Source organism: Alligator mississippiensis, chromosome 3, assembly GCF_030867095.1.
Source record: "Alligator mississippiensis isolate rAllMis1 chromosome 3, rAllMis1, whole genome shotgun sequence".
Lineage (NCBI taxonomy): Eukaryota > Metazoa > Chordata > Crocodylia > Alligatoridae > Alligator > Alligator mississippiensis.
The window spans coordinates 195778059-195802975 of NC_081826.1; the positions used below are offsets into that span (position 1 = coordinate 195778059).

The 24917-nt window shown below is 46.4% G+C and overlaps 1 protein-coding gene across 1 annotated transcript in view; it reads left to right on the forward strand.

Moving 5' to 3' along the window:
• The window catches only part of GDA (guanine deaminase), a 79894-nt gene that overhangs the window by 19862 nt on the left and 35115 nt on the right, over window positions 1-24917 (forward strand). Inside the window, exons 3-4 of the mRNA XM_014608727.3 lie at window positions 6550-6721; window positions 12421-12508. Of these exons, the coding sequence (XP_014464213.1) occupies window positions 6550-6721; window positions 12421-12508 (260 nt within the window). The remainder of the gene's footprint in view (window positions 1-6549; window positions 6722-12420; window positions 12509-24917) is intronic.

Sequence of the window (24917 nt, forward strand, 5' to 3'; positions counted from 1 at the left end):
ACCAGGGGGAGAGAATATATGCTTTGTGACTAGACCAGGAGAATAATCAAGTGCCTTTGTAGTTGAAATAATATATATTAGGACTGTGTGAAATTTCACCAGCTGTTTCATTTTAATGCTGTTTTGACTTATTTCAAGCTCAAAACAGTGAAATCAAAATGAAATGAAGGACTTCAAAACATCCTTGAAATGAAACAAGGGCAGTCAAAATTTTCAAAACGTTTTGAGTTTCAAAGCTGAAGCTAGGCTTGCCTGCAGGGAAACAGAAAGTAAGGAGAGGGAGGGGGAAGAGGCGGGAAGGACTGCTCTGATATTGACTGTGTAGCTGGTCAGTGACTGTGATTCTTCCCTGAGGTCCCTTCTAATCCCAGTGCTTTGGGGGAGGAATGGAAAAACAGCATAAAAGGCAGCATTGTTTGAATTGTCTTGCCTTCTGCCTTGAGGTCAGTTACTGAACTATCTTCCAGAAGCTCAGCAGCGTTAGACAACAAAGGCTACTACTATTGATTTCCTACTTGCTAGCCTAGCAAGTGGGATTCTGCAATACCTTTTGCTTTCTTTCCATACCCTTTTATTTTATTATTATATTCATTGATTGATTATTTTCAATTTCATAATTATACTGCATATTATAATATAGAATTTATGTAGGAAGACATATATACATTTATATATTTTTATAAAGACAAGACACTATGAAACACATCATGAAGTGTGCTGGAAAGGCAGCTGGCAAGCCTTCAGGGAGGGGTGGAAGAGGGGGTAGAGGGAGAGGTGTAAGTTCCCTCCCCTGCAAAACTGAGATGCAGACTCTTTGCTACAACAAGCAGGCATGAGGCTTCCTCTAGTACAGGCAGAAAGTAGAGGGGAGCAGTGCCAGTGCCACTGCCTGTGCCTGAGTCTGCATCCCTTCCAAGAGCACCAGCCATAACCCCCACCACCACCACCATGACAACAAGCACCAGCACCAACATGACAGTCTCCTCCACCCCAATTTCACTTCCCATGCTGAGCTTTCCAATGCCAGAGGAAGAGCTGGAGGTGGATCTGGATCTGAGTGCCCTAGCAAGGGAAATTCTGGGGAAGGAGGGGGAATCATCTCAGTTTGTGCTCCACACCCCTAAAGTTTCCCTTAGAGTGAGGTCTCCTGCTCCAGAAGGCACTTCAGAGGAGGCTGAGGTAGAGGTTGCGGAGGCAAGTGGCTCAGCCGAGTCCGCTCCTCCTGTTGCTGTGCTTCTGCCCGCTGAGGAGGGGGAAATTGCAGCATTCACACATGCACCCACACTGTAGAAGTGAGCGGGTAGTGTGGTCTGGGATCATTTTGAGTTGGATGATCCCACATACGTTATCTGCCTGCACTGCCAAGCCAAAACCAGCCGGGGCAAGGGAACAAAACACATGAGCACCATAGGGATGCTGATGTATCTCTGGAGGCACCACCCCCTTACCCTTGCTCCTCCTCAGCCTAGCACCAGTGGGAGCATGCCCAAAGACAATTCCCCCTCTCACTCCAAAGACCCCATTGCCCCCAAAGCAGAGGCAGGCCACCCTGGAACAGTGGGGGAAAGGTGGACAGAAAGGGGGGCACATTGCAAGGGTGAGCGAGATCACCCAGAGCACTGGGGAGATGCTTACTGTGGATGGCCAGCCCTTCTCCCTAGTTGAGTGGCCAGGGTTCAGGTGGCTCATGGCACTTGTGGCCCCATCATATCAAGTGTCTGCATGCACCACCTTCAGCCCTCCCTGTATGAGTACTTGATGGAAGAGCTGCACAAGGCAGGTACACAGGTGGCCTTACAGTTCACCTCTGACATCCGGAGCAGCCAGAGTGGAGATCGTCCATACCTCTCCTCCAAAGGGCACAGTCAGGTCGTTGGTGGGCACTCCTTCAAGCTGAGGTGATGGATGAGTTCCACATGGCATGATCATGGGGACCATGAACTGCTTGGTGCAGGGGTGGCTCATTATGCAAGTCAAGCTCACCCACGGGGTTATGGTCACCAACAATGGGGCCAATATGGTTGGTGGTCCATGATGCCAACTTTGTTGGCATCCGCTGTGTGGCACACAAGTTCCACCTTGTAGTCAGAGATGCCTTGGAGGGGGACAGGGCTGCCAGTGATGGTGCCACCACTACCACTTTGAGCCAGCATTTCAAAATGCAGGGAGGTGGTGGGCTACTTTCACCGCAGCATCAAGGGGGGCAAGTAGAGCTGAACATCCCACAGCACAAAATCATGCAGATGTGGAGACTCGGTGGAACTCCCACATACCTGATGCTCAAAGGGTTGGTGGAGCAATAGAAGGCCATCCATGAGATGGCCTTGCTCGGGGAGATTGGGATCAGCGGCCCCCTTAACAGAGCTGAGTGGGATACCATCTCCCAGATTTTCCAAGACCCTCAGCACTGGTGATGCCCTCCTTAGTTTGGTGATCCCTGTAGTGAGGGAACTTCAAAACCAAATGGAGAACTTCCAGGGAATCAATGTTCATGGCTGGGGCAAGCCACTATCACCAGATGTGCAGGCACTGGTGAGGAGGCTGAAGGAGGGCATCAGGAAATGGCTTGATCCCTTGTGGACCAGTACGGTCCACGTCCTGGCTGCCATGTGTGACCCAAGGGTGCAGGGCAACATTTGCAGCAGCCAAACCCTGAATCTGTGGATGGAGGTACTGGTGAAGAGAGTCAGGGAGGCAGAATGGCGGAGGCAGGGGGACGTGGAAGAAGGTGATCCACTGACCCATGCTAGCATGCCATCCACCAGCCAGTCTCCTTCTCTACCACAGGTACTGCCAACGTGGCCAAGGGCATGGCTTCCATGGTGGGGTTCAGAGGCATCAGGCAGGTAGCACTTAGGCGTTGGTGGCTGCCTATCTCACCGAGGATGTGGAGCCGCTGCTGTGTGACCTCTTGGCCTATTGGGCAAGCTTCAGCCAGATGTGGTCGGATCTGTCCACAGTTGCCCAGGAACACCTGTCCTGTCCACCGACGAGTGTTTCAAGTGAGAGGGTGTTCAGAATTGCTGGGGATATAGTGACACCCCACCACACCTGCTTGGATCCTGGTTTGGTAGAGCAGCTAGTGTTCCTGAAGGTGAACCTCCCGCTGCTGGGTTTCCCCAAGCTCCAGGTGCAAATGGAATGAATGCCACCCTCTTCACTCTGTCTGCACCTATTTCCTTTTTTCATTTTTTAAAACCATTTAATACCCTGCTTTGAAAGCTGGAGGGGAACTCACTGCATCACCAACTAGAAGGGGAAGAACATGTCCCTGCTGAGCTCCCATATCAGATGAACTTGGAGGTATGGGATTGGGCTATGGGGAAGGAAGAGGCTCCAGGTCCTATGCATGACCACTAAAACTACACTCTGCCAGGGTCAGGAGGTCTTGTGGGACTGTTGGTAGCATGGCAACCCCGGGAAATGCCAGAACCAAGGATCCCCTAGTGAAAGGCAGGTAGGAGGCGCCATAATTTCGAGCCACGACACGCACATACACAGTCCTGGCTGGGGAAAGCAGTTCATAGACTCATCTGTGAAAAGTGGTTTGTAAATTCACATTGAAGATCAGGCCTGAGAGATTGGAGACAGGTGGTGTTTTGTTGTTTTTGATAGATTTTCAGTGTGAGTTCATTCTGGTGTGCAGTTGTTGCTTGGTGTCTCCACGTATTTTTCATCAGGGCATTTGGTGCCCTGATGGAGATATGTATTGTATTGTGAAGATATCTCCATACTGGAGATATTGTTGGCAGGTTTTGCGTGTCTTGTCATGGCATGGCCTGGATCTATTTGGTGTGTTTTGGGCTGTAAGATGTTGGCTTCTGGTGATGAGATTAGCGAGGTTCAGTGGTTGTTTGAATTTACAAACCACTTTTCACAGACAAGTCTATGAACTGGACTTCATCAACCTCCTAGGTACAGAAACTCATGGATTAAATATAGACATTGGGATTCTGATACACTACAACCTGCCGGACATCTGACTCCCCAGGTACCTCTTCACTTTTACCTGTGCTGCTACATTCCCCTTCCCTCCCCTCACCCCAGCCTGTCCCTCACCCCCCAATGCTCTCCATTTCCATTTTCACTGACTGACTGGCTTTCTTGCCTGCATTGTATGCCAGCCTCTGGCTTCTTTACTATTCCTTCCATCCAGGAACAGCATACACACAGACCAACTACAGGTGTGTCCTCAGCCTGACAAAGGGTTTTTCAACCCGAAACCTTGCTAAGATATATTTCTGTAACTATTCAGTTGGTCTACTAAAAGATACCAGATTAATTTGACCCAAAGAACCTTGTCTGCCAATGCCATGTCCTTAGACCAACACCCTTAGCACCTGACTAGGAGGGCTGTAGGCACATATAAGCCCCAGGGCTGGGGCTGGCAGGGAGACTTCTCTGGCAGTTGCTGGAGAAGAAGCTCCTGCAGGACAGGAAAGAAGGGCTCTGTAACAGTTTGGCTGCCTGAGATGCTGCTGGTGCTACTGTGCTGCTTACTAAGTTATACCTGTTGTCATCTAAAGTGGTAGATGAGATGAGGCTGTAGGGGAGGAGGAGACCTCACTGAGGCACACTACTGTGTTGTGGCCCCAGCACCAGTGAGGGTGCACCTTAACACACACAAAAAGTCATACATGTCATGAGTCTTGGTTGTCAGCAGCCTGAGGTGCAGTTTCCCAGAAGCCCCTGCGCCTATCTCCTTGAAACCTGCCAGGCATCATGGTCTCAGTATGGGCTACCATGCCTGCAGTTTTCACCTGTGCCTTCACACTTACAAATGACATGAGTTTTGCTTTCAAGACTTTGAGGTGCAGTTTCACAAAACCCCCTGCACCTATGTCTGTGAAGCTTGGCAGGCTTCATGCCCTCAGAAAGAGTTACCATCCCTGCTGTTTTCATTTGAATCATGCAAGAAATGACAAAGTTATAGGCAGTTTCATGCTTCCCCATTATAGCCTATGGGCAAAACAGCGAAACAGTTTTGACTAAACTAAATGGAACAGTGCTTTTGAAATGAAATAAAACTCAAAACATAACACTACCCTGTCAAAATGGTGAAACAGAAGTCAAAACAAAACGGTGCTGTTTCACACAGCCTTATATATATACTTTGTGGAGAGACCAGGACCATAATCAAGTGCCTTTGCAGTTGAAATAATTCTAATGATTTTTTTTACACTTTTCCCATAGAGATTTGCTTTAAATAGATTGATAAAATATTACTGAATTAATGCTGATTCAGCTGCATTACTTACCAGAACTCTTTATATTGATTTTTCCTCTAGGCTAGGGACAGACGTTACACATACAACTGGTTTAAGTAATCAAAAACTGGTTTAAACCTGTAACAGAACAGATGTTCAGTGCACATAAACCAGTTTCAAAATGAGTGAAACTGGTTTCAGATAAACTTGGTTGAATGTAGTATCAGACTTAACTGATTTGGGTCAAACCGGTTTATGAAACTTCTGTCCCAGATCCCGTCTATCCTAGTTCAAATTAAATCATAGTCTCCCAGCATCCCAACATGCTTTTCATGTTGTGAAAAGTTCATGTTCATGCTTTCAACATGCTGGGCTGTGCTGTCTACTCCAGCAGAGAAGGGTTGGGGCAATCTCTGCCTTCCCCCCGTCCCTCCACAAGGCAAACCCTGACTGGGGTCTCTGGCCAGGGAGGGAGGTTAAACTTCCATCCCTTTGAGTACAGAGCTGCCTTGGCCCAATCCAATAAAAACTTAATGTGATCTACAAATCTCAGAGGTACGTGAAAGCAGAAAGAAGTGATGACTAACTTTGTAGAGTCCTGCTGCTATAATTCTGGACTGCAAATCCCAGAAACCTTGGGTGCAGCAGGAAGAGGAAGCAAACACACAGCCCATGCTGGCTATGTGCCAGAGAGCTCTGCTCTAGCACCCCTGGCTTCTGGACTGAACCACTGCAGGTATGTGGCTGCATTTCCTGACTCAAAAGTGAATGTCTGTCCAGTTGTATCTCAGTTTAATCTCTGAAGATTAGACTAACCGACAAAGACTGAATCGATTCAGCCTTGGGCTTTTTGACTGTCTACTTAGCCTGAGTATCTAGTCTACATATGGAATAACAGCCAACTACTTCACAGTATTAAAATAACTTACTTCGTCTGTACAGGTAGAAGGGGTCTGAGCTTGCTCAAGGTCTGGGAGAGTCAAGTCTGCTGACCACTCAATCTAACGCAAACTTCTTACTTAAAACAAGGGCATATGTTATACTTCAAGAACAGTCAGGGCTGTTCATAGTGGGGAAAACTGGGGTGACTGCCCCAGGCCATGCGCTTTGGGGGGCCCCAGGCCAGGCAGAGCAGCTATGGTGACTCGGTGCTGTGCCACCAGCTGCTCAGCACCTCCCCCTGCTGAATCCACCGCCGCTTCTTCACATCTGGGGTGTGCAAGGGTGGGGCCTCACACAGGCTGATTTGCCCTGGGCCCTGGGCCCTGTACCCCACTTGGGTCATCTCTGAGAACAGTTATTTAAAAACTAGACAATTTACTATAGTTTTCTTTTTTTCCAGTGAATTCTTCATGCCAGGATTGGTTGATGCACATATCCATGCACCTCAATATTCATTTACTGGTACAAGAGTAGATCTACCTCTTTTGGAGTGGTTAAAAACCTACACATTCCCAACAGAAGCCAAATTCAAAGATAATGACTATGCTGAAGAAGTGTACACAAGAGTTGTAGTAAGTACAGCAAATGTCTTCTGCTTACTTTTCTATGATAAATGCATATTTTACAAAATGTTTTTGCTTTCAAAAGCTGATATTACAATTGAGCAACAAATAAAATATCATCAAGGGAACTGAATAAACTGGGAATACCAACATTATTCAAGATTATTCCCTTTATAATTTTGGTCTGCAAATGAGTTGATACCATGTAATGGCTGGCTGAATCTGCAGTGTATCTGATCAGTATAGATCTAACAGTGTCAGGACATCAGAAGAGATGCCTAATCTTCATCTGTCACAAGGAGAAGAAAGTCTACTAATGTCACCAGAGCAGTTTTTAGCCTTTACTCAGGTCTTTGCTCTAATTGATAAATACAAGACTGAAGAATCCTGCTATTTTGGGTGTTGTCTTGCCAGTTTCACTATGGCCTTAATCAAAAATGAAAGATTCGACACTGCATTATCAGTATCACGTCAGTTTCTGAAACAAAGGCCTCATTGGCTGCATCCAGATGAGCTTGGATGCATTTCCCCAGGGACAAGTAGCAGTGGCACACCTTGTGCTGCTGCTACTTGTCCCTGGGGAATGCCCATGCTATGTGTACACTGGCATGGGCATTCCCCAGGGACAAGTAGCAGGTTACCCTCGGTGGGGTTGGGGAGGCTGAGGCCAGCAACTGTGTTGGTCCCAGCAATCTCGCTTGGGGTCTTGGGGGCCTCAGGGAGCTGCAGCCACAGTGCTCCTGCATCTGGGAGCCTGGCCAGCAGCTGGAACATAGCTTCGGCTGGCCAGGCTCTGGTTTTGGGCAGCATGCCTTGCCACCACATGCACCATCCTGCTTTTTTTTGGCATGGGTTTTTTTAACCCCCAGATTTCCTGGGGTTCAAAAACGCCCCTGTGCTACAAGGCAGCAGTGTGAGGAATGCTGTGGGGTATGTGGCACCGCAGATGGGTCTGCAACATCACATACCGCGTGGCTGCACTCGTCCGAATGCGGCCACAATGGCTTACTTAAGAGGTCCCTGCTCCCTACAGTAACTATTTATATTACCTTAGGGTTCACCAGCTAGAGAGGTAACAGATTCAAAGAACATGTTACTCAATGAAGGAATCTATTCATAGTTTAGATTAAATATATTTATCAGCTTGAGAAATAAATGTGAACATTATAAACAGCTATAAACAGCTCTGTAAAAATCTCTGCTGAATGTGCAGCTGTATTAAAAAATCTTAGGGAAATGTTAGGATGTAGAATGATTTTTTTTTAAAGCAAATGTGCAGTCTCATCTGGATTACTGACTATAATATTTCTAATTTATCTCAGAAAGAATACTGCAGGAAGGGATTCAGAGAAAAGTAACAAAGAGTATGAGAATCAAGGGCACCTATACATGTGCAGCAGGACTGCTCAGATGTACTGTAATTACACCATGTCGGAGCAGACTTGATTAATTGAGTCTGCTAGAGCATGGTAATTACCATGCTCTAGCAGATTTCAATACCTTGTGTATCAGTGTCCTTGCACTGAAAAATGGCAGCAGGAGTACCTTAAAGCTTATTGAACAAGCTTTAGTGCCCCCACCACCATTTTTCAGCCCAGGGATACTGATACATGAGATGCTCCAGGCACTTTAATTAGAGTGGCTCTCGGAGCTGCTCTAATTGAAGTGCCACCTTCCCCTCCCCTTCCCGCCCCCCCCCCCGCCGACTCTGGGAGTATGTATATAAGTGCCCCAAAGGCCTAGCAAAATTCTTACATGTGGAGAGACCAGAAAGACTGGGATTGTTACCTTAGAGAAAGCAGATTGGAAGCTTCTGTTCTTCCCTGCAAAACACAATTAAATTAAAAATTGGGAATTTCAAAACTGAAAGGAAAATACTTCTATACACAACATAATAGAATTGTTCTTATGTGGAACTGGTTTCTACCAGAAGTTGTTGAAGCCAAAACTTAACAAGATATTAAAAAAATAAATTAAAGATTGGGTATTTATGTGCATATCCAGAGTTATAATTTAATTGAAATAATTTTTTTTTCAAACAGACATCAAACTTTGTTCTTTGGAGCCTAAAGTAATCTCTTAGGCTGTAAATAGACACCACTTTTGTCCCAGGAGAAAGCATTTTGTCCTGGAACCCTACAGTCGCACAAGACCACTTTCCCACTTCAAGTCTTGCCAAAGTATGTAGGATAAAAGTGCTATTATTTTTTTTCCTGGGCCATCATGGTGCATATCTGCAATACAGTTATTGCAAGTCATTCCCTAACAAGCAGATCAAGATGTGCACTCTTTCCAGCCACCTACTGGCAGAGGGACAGCAATGCAGCTGAAAGAATGTCAGTGCCTGTATATATCACTAGGGCTATGCAAAGCTTCGGTAGCCAATTCGATTTGGAGGAAATTTGGCCCAATTTTGGGACCAAATGTCCAAATCCGAATCAAATTAGGAGACCAGTTAAAAGCTCCGAATTGATTTGAAGCATCCAAATCGATTCAGAAAAGCTTCAGAACAGATTTGGCCGCTTCGGAGCTTTGGCCATAAACTAAACAGGCAGCAGACACAGCTGCCTCCAGCTGGTAAGTGTGTTGGGGTTGAGGAAGGGGGGAGGGCAGGGACATGGGGGAGGGAGGGATTGGGGCTGGGACTGGGACAAGCTGCCCAGCCGGGGCAGGGGGGTGCGTTACTTAGGGAGGGGGGTTGGGGGCGCAGGATGTGGGTATGGAAGCACTGGGAGCAGGGGTTCTGCCTTGCTGCCACTTGCCCAGCCCGGGGGGGAGGGCAGGATGTGGGCACAGCTTGCTCCAGGGGGAAGGGGGCAAGCAGCAACAGGGCATAGCCCCTGCTCCCAGCGCTAGCATACCTGCATCCCACACCCTGCCATGCTGGCTGGCAAGTGGCAGCAGGGCAGAGCCCCTGCTCCCAGTGCTGATGCGGGAGCAGCAGTGCTGGGAGCAAGGGGCTGTGCCCTGTTGCCGCCTAGAGTGAGGTGTGCCTGCATCACCCCCACCCCCATGCTGGCTGGGCAAGCGGCAACAGGATAGAGCCCCTGCAGCTCCCCCAACCAGGGCAGAGGCAGGCACAGCCAGAGGAGAAGCCCCTATGGCTACCCTCCCCGGCCCCATTCCCTGCCCAACCCCAATTTCCTGGCACTTTGGAAAAAAAAAAAGCCCCACACTCACTTGCTCTGGCAGTGGCAATTGGGGCCTCTGTGGGCTTGTGGCAGAGTTCCTCCTTGCAGTGTGGGGCAGTCGGAGGCAGCAGAGATTGGTCTCCTCTGCCTGGCACCTATGCAGCAGCTGCCCCATGGTGTGGGTACAGCACGGCTTGGCAGGGTGTCACACGCTGTCTGGGAGGTGGGGTGGCTCCACCTGTCAGCCACTCAGCCCCAGCGGGTCCAGCTCCTAGACAGTGCACAGCGGCCTCCAAGCCACACTGCACCTGTGCCATGGGGCAGCTGCTGTGTGGGTGCCAAGTGGGAGGGGGAAATCCCCACTACCCTGAGCTGTGTGTGTGGGGGAGGGGGGGCTCTGCCACGAGCAGCCAGAGGCCCCAGTCGCCACTGCTGGAGCCGGTGAGTGTGGGGCTTAAAAAAAAAAAAACAAGAAAAAAAGAAGCCCCACACTCACTAGCTGTGGCAGCAGTGATTGGGGCCTCTGGGCGCTCATGGCAGAGCCCCACTGTACAGCGTGGGACAGTGGGGGGCAGCAATCCCTGCTGCCCCATGCTGCCCTGCGCTGCACAGGGGGGGCTCTACCGTGAGTGCCCAGAGGCCCCAGTCACCACTGCTGCAGCCGATGAGTGCAGGGCTTTTTTTTTTTTTAAGTGCCAGGACTAAACTGGGGCCCAGGCAGGGGTTGGGCCAGGCAGGGCAGCTATGGGGACTTCCCCCGTGGCTCCCCCCACCCCAGGGGAGGCAGGCACAGCTGGAGGAGCCACGGGAGAACCTGCAGCTGCCCGGCTGTGCCTGCCTCTCCCCAGCCGATCCGAATCACTGAATCTCTCTGAATCAGCGCCATATCTTCCAAAGTCGATTCAGCCAAATCTTCCAAAGCTGATTCATCTGAATCTCCTAATTGAATTACTGCCCTCCGAATTGGCCAAATCCAAATTGAATACTTTCCTATTTGCACAAGCCTATAAATCACTGTACCACTATGCCATAGCTGTTTTGAACCAGGTCAGGACCAGGTCAAATGTAACATTTATTTATCACCTGACTGATAGATATCAAAGTGAAACCTGCAGTAGGAGTGAGACGAAACCGGATCTACAAATTCAGGTGAAATTTTTGAGATGAGAGCTTATTTGCCAAAAATACAGCTTTGAGGCAATAAAGTATTTGTGAACTAGGGTCAAATTAAGAAAATAGTTTTAAGGAAAAAAGCAATTAAAATACAGAAAAGTCCAAATATTTTATTTTGACTTTTTAAAATAAAACATCTCCATTTTTGACTGAAATAATATTTGGAGGCCAAACTGAATTGAAGTTATTTCTAAAAATAGTAACATGAAAGGGAACATTTAGTTTGACATGAAATTAATTTTTAAGCTTTTAATTGCAATAAGAAAACTTAAATTTTCTTATTTTGGCTCTATTCTAAATTTTTTTGAAACTTTTTTTGGTTTAGTTGCAAATTCAAAGATTAGTTATTTTCCTCACTCTGGTTTTTGTACTTTCCTCTAAAATATCTGAGTTCAGCCACTTTAAGACACAGGATACCAGCTTTATAGATTGCTATCAACTACCATTTGACTAAGAAAACTACATTAACAACATTATCTAGTTAATTCCCTTAGACTAAAACAAAAGTTTTTGCTTCTTCTGTGGCTTTGTGGTTCAGAATAATGTTGTCAATGTGGTATTTATTAATTAACTTGGAAAGTTACTTCCCTTTTTAATAAGCCCTAGGAAAAACTGATCTATATGTTACTTTAAGGCTCCCTACCCTTAAGAAGATTCTTACAAGATCGTTTCAGGCTGGACATAAGGAAGAATTTCTTTACTGTCCGAGCCGCCAAGGTCTGGAACAGCCTGCCACTGGAGGTTGTTCAAGCGCCTTCATTGAACACCTTCAAGATGAAACTGGATGCTTATCTTGCTAGGATCCTATGACCCCAGCTGACTTCCTGCCCTTTGGGCGGGGGGCTGGACTCGATGATCTTCCGAGGTCCCTTCCAGCCCTAATGTCTATGAAATTCTATGAAATTTGTCTATGAAAAGAGACCCTAAATATTTTGTTAAGACTCATTTTAGATTTTAAAAAGTATTATAAATAGTATAATGTAAACCGTTTTTTACTCAGAAAATCCCAGGCCTTGTCAACCTAAGAAATCATTCATAGGTGCAGAGGTTTATACTTCTAAATTCTCAAGTTAGACATAAGGCAACACCTGTTTCAGTTGGTATAAATCTTTAGTGTAAATATGACATAACTTTAATTGGGTTAACCTTGGATCTTGAAAAGATTTTCCCTGATATAGCACAGACCTTTGCCCATTCTGTTCACAGAACAGTCATCTAAATAATTTTCCTTTTAAATCCATTAATAATAACCTGTTATAAATTTTTTGCATGTTGGCTTTCCTTTTCATCTACAGTCATTGCAATTATTGCAAAACCTAGCAGAACCATATTACAGATTAAATCTACTGATCATATGTTCTGTCTTTCTGGCAACGTGACTAAAAATTAGAATTCTTTTTATAGAGAAGAACACTAAAAAATGGCACGACTACAGCATGTTACTTTGGAACAATTCACACAGATGCTTCCCTGCTTCTGGCTGAAATTGTAGGTAAGAACATAAAAGTGTTTTTTAAAGGACATCAAATAAATTATTTTGTCAATTGAAGTCAATGAAGAGCTGAGGATCTGTCCCTCTTAACTATTCTGTCTTTATTTGTTCTTGTTCTCTGTTTCACACACTGTCCTCAAAATCCTCCATCCTCCTATCGTTCTTCCATTTTCATTCACTCCTATTTACCTTCAGCTTATTCAGTTACTGTCACTGCTCTCCCGGGTTCCAAAGCAGCTAGTACTGTTCATTTCTTTATAGTGCTGTGATGTTCCTGACCCATCACTAATTGATTAGAAGAAGGCCCTATGAATCATGGCCAGAAGAACAGCTAGTGTCTTCACTTCTATGCCCTTCTCAGGCATTAGGATGGAGTGGGGGTGTCAGTTCCAAGATTTTTATATCTCCCTTAACCTTGAGAGTGGAAGCAGCATCTAGATCAGGGCTGTTTAACTCATGGCCCACAGGCCACATGCGGCCTGCAAGGTATCCACACAAGGCCCCTAGTAGCCACCACTACCCCTTCCTCTGGCTGCAGCAGCAGCCAGGGTCTTGGGACTCTCCCTCCTTCCCACTTCTGCTGCTGCTTGACCTATCTCTGTGGGGCAGCGTGGGGTGGCATGGAGCAGTCTGCAATGCCAGGTGAACCGGCAGCCTGATGTGCTTATGCAGTGCTGTGCCCTCAGGGAGCTGTAGATGATGTGGGGCACTGCATCATGCAGTGCAGCAGAGTAAGGCAGCACATGGTGCAGTGGGATGGGGGGACACCCCATCCCATATCTATTTCCCACCCATACGTGTATTGCGTGCAACCTGAGGGGGCACATAGTTCCCATGCTGTTTGGACCCCTCTGCTGCAGCCCTCAGTTGCTGAGAAGTCAGACAACCCTGATCTAAATCTTCTCTACAAGCATCTGGGAAAGCAGTTGCCAGCTCTCATTTTTTTGTATAAAAACTGAGGTGGCTCAAAAAACAACTTGACTCAGGAAGCAGAGGCTTTATGGAACACACTAAATACTGGAGGATTCACAAAGCAATAATGAGCTCCTAGCTTTTACAGTTGCGGAGAAAAGCTTGAAAACTTGAAGCTTGTGAGGACTAAAGGCTTAGAAACAAGACAACAGACAAAATGAACATGACTGTTATTAACTGATTTATTGTACATCATTATTTTAAGCAAAATTCAACTAGGGAATCACACAGATCTTTTTCTTCCCCTATGTACCTTCAAACAGCCTTGGAGAGGGAACAAAAGATAGGCTCTTCATTCACCCATTTTGACTTAATGGGGAGAAGACTCTGCTTGGGTCTCAGACCCTCCTCCATCAGACCAAGAGAATAAAATCCGTGCCTCTTGCAAGAGAAGCTGTCCAGCACAGGAAGCAGTCCTCAGTTTAGGGGTAATTTTCTGTGAATCAATAAAGGATTACTTACCTGTTTGAAGTTATTAGAATATGGAATCTTAGAGGGTTGGAAGGGACCTCAGAAGGTCATCTAGTCCAACACCCTGCTCAAAGCAGGACCAGCCCCAACTAGATCATCCCAGCCAAAACTTTGTCAAGCTGGGTCTTAAAAAATGTAATGGATGGAGAGTCCACAACCACTTTGGGTAGCCTGTTCTAGTGCTTTACTACCCTCCTAGTAAAAACATTTTCCTAATATTTTACTTAATTTTTTCCTTGCTGCAGCTTGAGACCATTGCTCCTTATTCTGTCACCTGCCACCACTGAGAACAGTCTAGCTCCATCCTCTCTGGAACCACCTTTCAGGTACCTGAGGGCTGCTATTAAATCCCCTCAGTCTTTTCTTGTTCAGACTACATAAGCCCAGTTCTCTCAGTCTCTCCTCCTAAGTTATGTGCCCCAGGCCCCAAACATTTTTGTTGCCCTTCACCGGACTGTCTCCAATTTGTCCACATCCTTTCTGGAGTAGGGAGCCAAACACTGGACAAAGTACTCCTGATGTGGCTTCACCAGTGCTGAATAGAGGGGAATAATCACTTTCCTTGATTTCCTGGTTACGTTTCTACTAATGCAGCCCAGTAAGCTGTTAGTTTTCTTTGCAACAAGGGCACACTGTAGGCTCACATTTAGCATATCGTCCAGGTCCTTTTCTACAGAACTGCTGCTTAGCCAGTTAGTTCCAAGCCTGTAGCAGTGCATGGGATTGTTCTGTCCTAAGTGCAGGACTTCGCACTTGTCCTTATTGAACCTCATGAGATTTCTTTTGGTCCAGCCCTCCAATTTGTCAAGGTCTCTCTGAATCCTAGCTGTACCCTCCAGTGTATCTACTACTTTCCCCAGTTTGGTGTCATCAGCAAACTTGTTGGGGGTTCGTGCACTTATGAAGATAGTGAACAAAACTAACTCCAGGACCAACCCCTGGGGCATTCCACTTGATACCAGCTACCATTAATCAAGTAATCAAGCCATTGCATACTATTTTTTGAGCCTGACAATCCAGCTAGTTTTCTATCCACCTTACAGTCCATTCATCCAACCCATAGTTCCTTAGCTTGCCTGCAAGATTGCTGTGGGAGATCATATCAAAATCCTTCCTAAAGTCAAGGTATATCACATCCACTGCTCTCCTTGCCTCCACAGAGCCAGTCATCTTGTCACAGAAGGCATTCAGGTTGGTCAGGTATGACTAGCCCATGGTGAATCCACGCTGACTGCTCCTATTCACCTTCTCCTCCAAGTGCTTTCAAATATATTCCTTGAGTATCTGCTCCATGATTTTTCTAGGGACTGAGGTGAGGCTGACCAATCTGTAGTTTCCCATATCCTCCTGCTTGCCTCTATTCAACATGAGCCCTATATGTGCCATTTTCCAGTCATCCAGGACCTCTCTTAACCACCATGAGTTTTAAAAAATAATGGCCAGTGGCTCCATTAACTTCCAGTGATTTCCATATTGGCCAACTTCTTCACCACCCACAGTGCATCACATCTGGCCCCATAGCCTTGGGCACATCCAGCTTTTCTAAACAGTTCCTAACCTGTTCTTTTGCCACTATTGGCTGCTTACCTCTTCCTTGAACTGTGCTGCCAGGTGCAGTAGTCTGGTGGCTTACCTGGCCTGTGAAGACAGAGATAAAAAAGCACTGAGTACTTCAGCCTTTTCCACATTATCTATCACTAGGTTGCTTCCCCATTCAGTAAGGGACCCACACTTTCCTTGATCTTCCTCTTGTTGCTGATGTACTTGTAGAAACCCTTTTTGTTACCTTTCACTTCCTTTGCTAGCTGCAACTTCAATAGTGCTTTGACCTTCCTGATTTCACTCCTGCATAGTCTTATACTCCTCCCTAGTTGTTTGTCCAAGTTTCAACTTCTTGTAAGCTTTCTTTTTGTGTTTTAGCTCACTGAAGAGTTTCCTGCTAAGCCAAAATGGTCTTTTGCCATGTTTGCTAGTCTTCCTGTTCATCAGGCTGGTTCATTCCTGCTTGCTCTGTAAGATTTCTTTAAAGCACAGCAAGTTCTCCTGGACTCATTTCCCCCTCAGGCTGGCCTGCTCATCAGTTCCCTGAGTAAGTCAAATTCTGCTTTTCTAAAGTCCAGGATCCTTACTCTGCTGCTCTCCTTCCTTCCTTTCCTCAGGACCGTGAACTCAGTCATCTTGTGGTTGCTGCTGCCCAAACTGCGATCCACTTCTACGTTCCCCACCGGTTCTTCCCTGTTTGTGAGGACAGCCCCTAGATGGTCTCTCCAACATTTGCTCCAGGAAGGAGCACTCTTCAAAAACTTCCTGGATTGCCTGCGCACTGGTGTATTGCTCTCCCAGCAGATGTTGGGGTGACTGAAGTCCCCCCATGAGAACTGAGGCCTGTGATTTGGAAACTTTCACTAACTATCTGAAGAGGCTTCATCTACCTCGTCCTCCTACTCTGGTGGTCTGTAGCAGACACCCACCACAATAGCACCTGTGTTGCTCTCCCCTCTAACCCTAACCCTGACTTTCAGTTTGATACTGCAGCTCTGAGCAATCATACAGATCTTTTACATAAAGCAAAACTCCAACTCCTCTTCTCCCCTGCCTGTCCTTCCCGAACAGTTTATACCCATCCATGACAGTGCTCCAGTCATGCTATCCCACCAAGTCTCTGTTATTCCAATGAGATAATAGTTCTATGACTTTGTGAAGACTTCCAACTCTTCCTTCTTATTTTCCAGGCTCTGTGTATTCATGTATAGACATCTGAGGTAAATAGCCAATTGCTCTACTTTCTCAGGAAGAATGAAAAAGTGCTTCCCTTATTGCCCTCTTCTGCTTATGTATCCCCCAAGTCACCCACTCCCCAGCTTACCTCAGGGCTTTGGTTTCTATCCCTTGGTAAGCCTAGTTTAAAACCCTCCTCACCAGGTTAGTAAGCCTGTCTGGAAAGATCCTCTTCGTTTTTTTTGTCAGGTGGATTATATCTCTTCCTAGCAATCCTTCTTGGAACAGCATCCCATGGTCAAAAAAGCCAAAGCGCTGCTGGTGATACCTTCTGCACATCCATACATAGATCTACAGGATACATCTGCTCCTGCCTTCTTGACCAGAAGGATCAAGAAGAACACCACCCGAGCCCCTGCGCCCTTCACTCTTGCACCCAAAGCCTTGTAGTCACTTGTTGCTCTAGTCAGGGTTCCCCCTGGCAGTAACATTGGTGCTCACATGGATGATCAGCATGGGATAGTAGTCAGAGGGCCAGATGAGTCCCAGTAATTCCTCCATTACATCCCAAATCTGGACTCCTGGCAAGTATCAGACCTCCTGAGCCAACAGGTCAGGCCAACAAATGGATGTCTCTGTCCCCTGCAGAAGGGAGTCTCCAACCACTGCCACTCATCGCTTCCTCTTTGTGGCAGTGGTTCAGATCCTCCCAACTTGGGGGAGTACTGGCCTGGTGTCTTCTGCTGACAGAATGTGCTCATTTTCATCTGTAGCTAGGGCTTCATATCTGTTTTCCAGGCAAACCACTGCAGGTGGGGATGAAGACTTCTGCTTGCTGCCAGAGGTCACCAGCTTCCAACTTCCTGGGAGTCCATATTCTCTTCCTTCTCCAGCGCTGCCTCTGGCAGTCCTGCAGTCCTAGAGGTTCTCCAGCATCAAACTGATGAACTCCTCATGGTGGCGGATGCTTCAGGGCCTCACCACCACCTCCTATGGTTCTTTTGCCTGCTCCATGAAGCATACCACCAGGAGGCACTCCCCCATCTGGCTGTCACTGGAAGGAACCTGCAAGCTTCAGTCTCCACAGTACCCAAATGGGACCTGGGTAGATGCCTTGACAGTGGGTAATCCTGCCTGGAGAGATACTTCAGAGGTGCAAGCAGAGGAAGAGCTGGGAGTGGCAGTGGCTCTAGCATTGTGAGGTCCTCCAGCCATTTCTCTGTGTCTCTAAAAGCCACTGCCTGTCTCTTTCTGCCCCTCTCTCCAAGCAGACCTTCCCTGGCAAAATCCCCTGTAAGCTGGTCTATTGCTCCCTGGTCCTGAAAGGTTCCCTTTTCCCTGCTAACCTGCTTCCTCTCACCAAGCTTACAGTGAAGGAAGGTGAGAGAGGGAGTTTCCAGGCAAACTTCCTAGTGAATTCCCCACTTGCTCTAGTCCCTAATTAAACAAGAGACTTAACTATTGATCAAAGTGCTGAGTTTTGGCAATGAATATCTAGGTTAGTTATGTCTTTACTAGGTTAAATAAAGAAATATCTTACTTTAAAGGCTCCCCTTTCAAGAAGTGGGTGGCAAACTGCTTGTGAACTGGGCTTGTTGCTGTCCCTAGTCACTCAGGAAGTCTCCTTTTATACCTTCCTGGGCCTGCACTGGCTCTGTCCCCTTGTTATGGCTTTTGTCAGACACAGGCAGCAATCACCCAGCAGGCAGTCAGCTAGCAGCACTCCCAGCTGCTCACAGCATATGCCGAAACACACAACCCACCAAACAAACACTCAGCAAGCCCTGCCTCACTTACCTTCCAGGAGCAGGATCTGGTGCCTAATACCTGGCTTTTCTTCCTCTTCTCTTTCCCCCTCTTGCTCCCAGCAGAGCGCTTGCAAACTGTTGCAATGGTTTTACTGATTCCTGTTGTCCACAGGTGAATGTTTTACTGCTTTGTTTTTATATGATTTTCATCTTTTTTGGCCAAGATTTATCAGCACACTCAAAGACACTCTTCACATGACCTCAAAGTAACTTCCAGGCTAAACACAGACTGTTAAAAAGTCCGAGGCTGAATTGATTCAATCTCCGCAGGTTAGCCTAAACTGTGTAGATTGAACCAATAAGTGAGTGAACTCACATTTACTTTTTATTCTGAAAATGCAGCCATATGCCTGCAGTGGCCCAGGCCAAAAGCCAGAGGGTGCTAGAGCACGCTTCCCTGCTCGGTTGGAGCAGACAGTTTGGGCAAACGCTAGCCTGCCTACCCTGAGAGGTACAAAGCATCTTGGGATGCTGGGGAACTATAAGGTAACTTGAATCTGGAGGGAATCTTAGACAGAAATTCAATAAATCAATTTCATCTAAATCATTTAAGTCTGATACTATATCCATCCAGGTTTATCTTAAACTGTTTTTGGCCATTTTGAAAGTGGTTTATGTGCATTGAATGTCTGTTGTGTTATAGATTTGAACCAGTTTCTGATCACTTATACTGACTTATGTGTAATTTTTGTCCCTAGCCTCAAAGTTTATATCCATGCTTTTGTACACACAAGCAAGTCCAGCCATGTGATTTACAAATATAGATGCCATGTGAATATACAAATCTAAATGCAGAACTAAAGCTGAACTAGCTTTCTTACCAATTTCCAGCGGCCCAGCACTGGAAAGTCTGTGTAAGGCCATCTGTAGAGAACTTGATCCTAGAATTATGATGTCCAAATGCCAAGTTTGCACATACAAATCCAGTGATGCTACCAGCTTTTTGTTTTCATGAGCACCAAATTCACCCTTAATCCTTGAAAACCAAGTTAAAAAATGAATGCTTATTTGAATTGAACTCTTTTGACAGTGGATTTTTATGAATGGTGTATACATATAGTGCATGTAGAATATACTCTTGGCTCTTTTCCTAGTGTCATGATCCTTAAAGCATGTAAACTTTTGTGACTGTGACTTTTAGCAGAACATGTGAAAAGAGAAATTATCTTTCAATCTGCAAATAACTTCTTTCCTAACTACAATATGGAGATTCAATTCAAAATAACACATACTACCAAAATGTTGGCAACTTAAATGTAAAGCAGTAGGTAAATGCTTAAGTAATTTGCTGAATCATGGCCCTAATAGTTCAGTCATGCACAAATACTTCATTTATTTGTACAATTATCATCATTACACATACAGATGTAGGTGCATAATTGTGTCCTCATTTTGTCATATGAATCCTCAATTTCCCTTTCTCAAAATCTGTTGCTTGTTTTTGGTTAAAGGGCTAACATAAAAAATAAAAACAAGTCAACGGAGTAACTAGGGCAGTAGTGTAACTAAGGCGGGGTAAATGGGACACCAGTAAGGCCCATGTCTCCTGAGGAGTCTCTCAGATGCAGTAGCCTGAGTCTCTGCTCCTGCCTAAGTGGAGAGAGTGCTGCCAGGAAAGACTCTATAGCCCCTCTGCTCCCTGCTCTGCTCCCCCTCCACTGTCCAGTAATCAGCACAATCTACCACCACTACCACCTGTTACCCAGAAACAGAAAATACTTGCTACACCTCTGCACCAGAGGTTGATTTGGCTTCTGATTTTTATCTGTTATTGTATAAAATCTTGGACCTAAAGACATCTTGGCCTCAGTCTTATGTAGCCTGCAAGGGCATGGACTCTGCAACCCTTACCCCGTATGGACTTCTTTATTAAATTTACACTTGCCAGTGGCTCATAACATGCTGACAAGTCATGCCTCTTGACAATGGCTGATTTTTACAGTACTGAATAAGTGATGCTGTGTTTTGAGGATGCAGGTTATGGAATTTACCTTTATTTTAAGGACAAACTACATTTTAAACCAAACATGAGATTTGTATGATATGTTTGTGGTATAAAGTGACACTGGTGAACAAGACATCAAGGAAAAGATGGCTCCTGCTTCCAGTAGTTTTCAGCAAGACCCCTGTTCAGCAGTGTATCCATATTCATCACAGCACTTAAGCATATGCTAGGTTTAGGTATGTGCCTACTTTAAGTCTTGCGGAAGTCCATGGAAATATGTGCCAAAGGTTAGGTGTGTAAGTGCTGTGCTGAATAGGGATGGTCTTAAGAACAAGCCTAAATGTTTTCTTATATTGGAGGCTTGGCAGACAAAGACTGTATGAGAACATACATCCATGTCAGTACTGCTTCCACAGTGATCCTGGGACCACTCCTGAGAAACAAGCCCAGCCCCCTGGCTCCTACTCTGCATATGCCAAACTGAAAAAATACCAGATATGTCCTGGACTGCCCTCAGGTGCATACTTGAGAAAATCTTGAAAGCATCCCTGGACACTTGTTTTTTGATGGAAGTCTTACTATTGTCCATAGCTTGATGGAAGCTCACGTAGGTTCCTAGCTGTTCCTAGCCTGTGTTACAGGCCCTCCATCTAACTCAGGAGGTGCACAGTCCCACCAGGAGAAATACCTTGTTAGACCTGGTCCTGGCCACAAGCGACGACCTGGTGAGGGGACTGTGGGTGCTCGATCACCTGGGCAATAACAATCATTGCCTGTTTGAATTCACCATCCAGCGCAGGGTGGCAAAGGCCTGCAGCAAGACAGCAGCTCTGGGTTTCAAGAGGGTGGATTTCATTGAGCTAAGGAGACTAGTTGAGGAGGCACTGAGGTCCCAGAGGGGTGCAGAGTTGGGAGTCCAAGAAGAGAGGTTGTTCCTGAAGGAGACGATCCTCCAAGCGCAAAGGCTGGCAATCCCAACATGGATCAAAGGGGGCAAGAGTGCTCAAAAGCCCTCATGGCTCACCAAAAGCATCTAGGAATGTCTCAAAGCTAAAAAGGAGGCGTACACCCAATGGAAGGGAGGGGCCATCACCAGGGAGGACTATACCTCCATTGCTCGGGATTGTAGTGGGGCTGTTAGGAAGGCCAAGGCAGAGATGGAACTGGGACTAGCAACCCTGATCAAGGATAACAAGGAATCCTTTTTTAAATACATAGAGGGTAAAAAGGTTCTGGGTAATGTGGGGCCTCTGCAGGATATGCTTGGAAATCTGGTGGTCTCCTCACCAGACAGCAAAGCTAATCTATTTAACAATTTCTTTGCCTCCATTTTTCTGAGCAGGGACCAGGTCATCCCCCACTCTGGGATCCCCGATGGTCCCAGGGGAGGCACAGCCAGGCCCAGGGTCAGAGAGGACCTAGTCAGGGAACTTCTGGTGGGACTGGACGTGTTCAAATCAGCTGGTCCTGATGATCTCCACCCCAGAGTGCTGAGGGAATTAGCAGAGGTCATTGCGGAACCCCTGGCACAGCTTTACGAGCACTTGTGGTGCTCTGGCGAGGTGGAACTAACTGGCAGCAGCTCTGTAGAAAAGGACCTGGACAATATTCTAAATGTGAGCCTACAGTGTGCCCTTGTTGCAAAGAAAACTAACAGCTTACTGGGCTGCATTAGTAGAAACATAACCAGGAAATCAAGGAAAGTGATTATTCCCCTCTATTCAGCACTGGTGAAGCCACATCAGGAGTACTTTGTCCAGTGTTTGGCTCCCTACTCCAGAAAGGATGTGGACAAATTGGAGAGAGTCCGGTGAAGGGCAACAAAAATGTTTGGGGCCTGGGGCACATAACTTAGGAGGAGAGACTGAGAGAACTGGGCTTATGGAGTCTGAACAAGAGAAGACTGAGGGGATTTAATAGCAGCCCTCAGGTACCTGAAAGGTGGTTCCAGAGAGGATGGAGCTAGACTGTTCTCAGTGGTGGCAGGTGACAGAACAAGGAGCAATGGCCAATGTGGTCCCCATTTTCAAAAAAGGGAGGAAGAAGGACCCAGGAAATTATAGGCCTGTTAAGTCTTACCTCGGTCCTGGGGAAGCTCTTTGAGAAAATTATCCAGGTGCACATCTGCGAGGGGCAAGCAGGGGAATGTATGCTTAGGGGCAACCAACATGGGTTCATTAGAGGCAGGTCCTGTCAGACCAACCTGGTGGCCTTCTATGACCAGGTCACAAAAGCCTTGGATGCAGGTGTCATGTTGGACGTAGTCTTTCTGGACTTTAGGAAGGCCTTCGACACTGTCTCTCACCCCATTCTCGTTAAAAAATTAGGAGATTGTGGCATCGATGCCTACACAGTCAGATGGGTCATCAATTGGCTGGAGGGCCGCACTCAGAGAGTGGTGGTGGATGGATCATTTTTTACCTGGAGCGATGTGGGCAGTGGGATCCTCCAGGGCTCAGTCCTTGGGCCCGCACTGTTCAACATCTTTATCAGCGACTTGAACGAGGGGGTGAAAAGCACCTTGTTCAAATTCGCAGATGACACTAAGATGTAGGGAGAGGTGGGCATGCTAGATGGGAGGGACCGGTTGCAATTGGATCTGGACAGGTTACAGGGGTGGGTGGATGAGAATAAGATGTGATTCAATACCGACAAGTGCAGGGTACTGCACCTAGGGAGAAAGAACCAGCAGCATACATACAGGCTGGGGAACTCCCTTCTCATCAGCACAGAGGCAGAAAAGGATCTTGGAGTCATTATAGACTCCAAGATGAGCATGGGCTGCCAATGTGGGGACGCAGTCAGGAAGGCTAACCACACCGTGTCATGCATCCACAGATGTATCATGAGCAGGTCCAAGGTGGTGATACTCCCCCTCTATATGACATTGGTCAGGCTGCAGTTGGAGTACTGCATCCAGTTCTGGGCACCACACTTCAGGAGGGATGTGGACAACATCAAGAGGGTCCAGAGGAGGGCCACTCTCATGATCAGGGGGCAGCAGGGCAGGCCCTACGAGGAGAGGCTACGAGACCTGAACCTGTTCAGCCTCCACAAGAGAAGGTTGAGCGGGGATCTGGTGGCTGTCTATAAAATGGCCAAGGGAGACCATCAGGCAATGGGAGAGTCCCTGTTCCCCCAAGCACTACTGGGAGTAACAAGGAATAATGGCCATAAGTTGATGGAGAGTAGATTCAGGCTAGATATCAGGAAGCGCTACTTCACAGTCAGGGCGGCTAGGATCTGGAACCAACTTCCAAGGGAAGTGGTGCTGGCTCCTACCCTGGGGGTCTTTAAAAAGAAAGACACCTTGCTGGGGTTGTTTGACCCCAGCATTCTTTCCTGCCCATGGCAGGGGGGCAGGGACTTGATGATCTGCTCAGGTCCCTTCTGACCCTACCAACTATGAAACTATGAAACCATGAAACTATTACTGTAGAGGTAGTGTAAACATACCCTAAGAGACTTAGAAGCTTGTGCAGACTGAAAGTGCCATCTGCCTTAAAGAAATAAGGGAACTTTGAATTGTTAGGACAAGCTTTTGGGTAGGGTGATGGGATTTAGCAAATTTGGAAAGTTGTCTTTTTTGGTGGCGATTATGGCTGCAAAGAAAATGACAGACTGAGAGTACTATGTTTTTTCACATACTCCATGCCCTCAAATAAAATGTATACCTTGTTTTTGGAAGGCAGAATTTAGAAAAAAAGATTTTTTTCAGTCACAGTGAACTGTATGATATCTCTATATCCAGGAAGTGCAGCATCTCAGGGGACAGCATGAGACAGCATGAACTTCCTGGTGTGGCAGGACAGCAAAAACTAGGACCCAACCCTTGTGAGGAAAGTAGAAAGACTGTTATTTTTTTACTGTAAATAGGTCTTTCTTGTGATTTGAAAACAACTTTATTATTTACAGGAATATTTTACAGGAATTATTTACAGGAATAAACATACTCATCAAGATACTACAGACTACATGTAGCAGCTCACTTGCCCTGAACCAGCTCAACTGCTGCTTCAGGCACAAACTACAGTGCTCAGCAAATAGCTACTGCAAATTCCTTAGCAGCCGTGAGAGGGTTAACACAGGAGTCCACCCTTTCTACTTACTGGACTATAAAGAAGTAGCATCCATATTGGCAGACACTAGAAGACAGCATCTCCATGGTTTTATTTCTCCATGCTTCTATTCCAGGGAAAAAAGTCAGCTTCCCCAGTTAGACATGCACGCCAATTTTGGAGGCCTGATTTTTTAGGGAAAAGTGCATGTGGTTGGCAAATAAATATGGAATAGCTGTCATACTCATCTATTAATGTTTTAGTAATAACAGAATAGCAGCACCTATGATTAATTGATTCTTCCTGGCTCTTCTGGAAAACATGCAATAAAAATTAATAAATAAAAGCTCTTGGGGTAGTCCATGGAAAATCCAGGCACAATTGCATTCTGGCCTTTGTCCCAGATGGGATTGAGATTGGAGGTGGGGGCTGGGGAG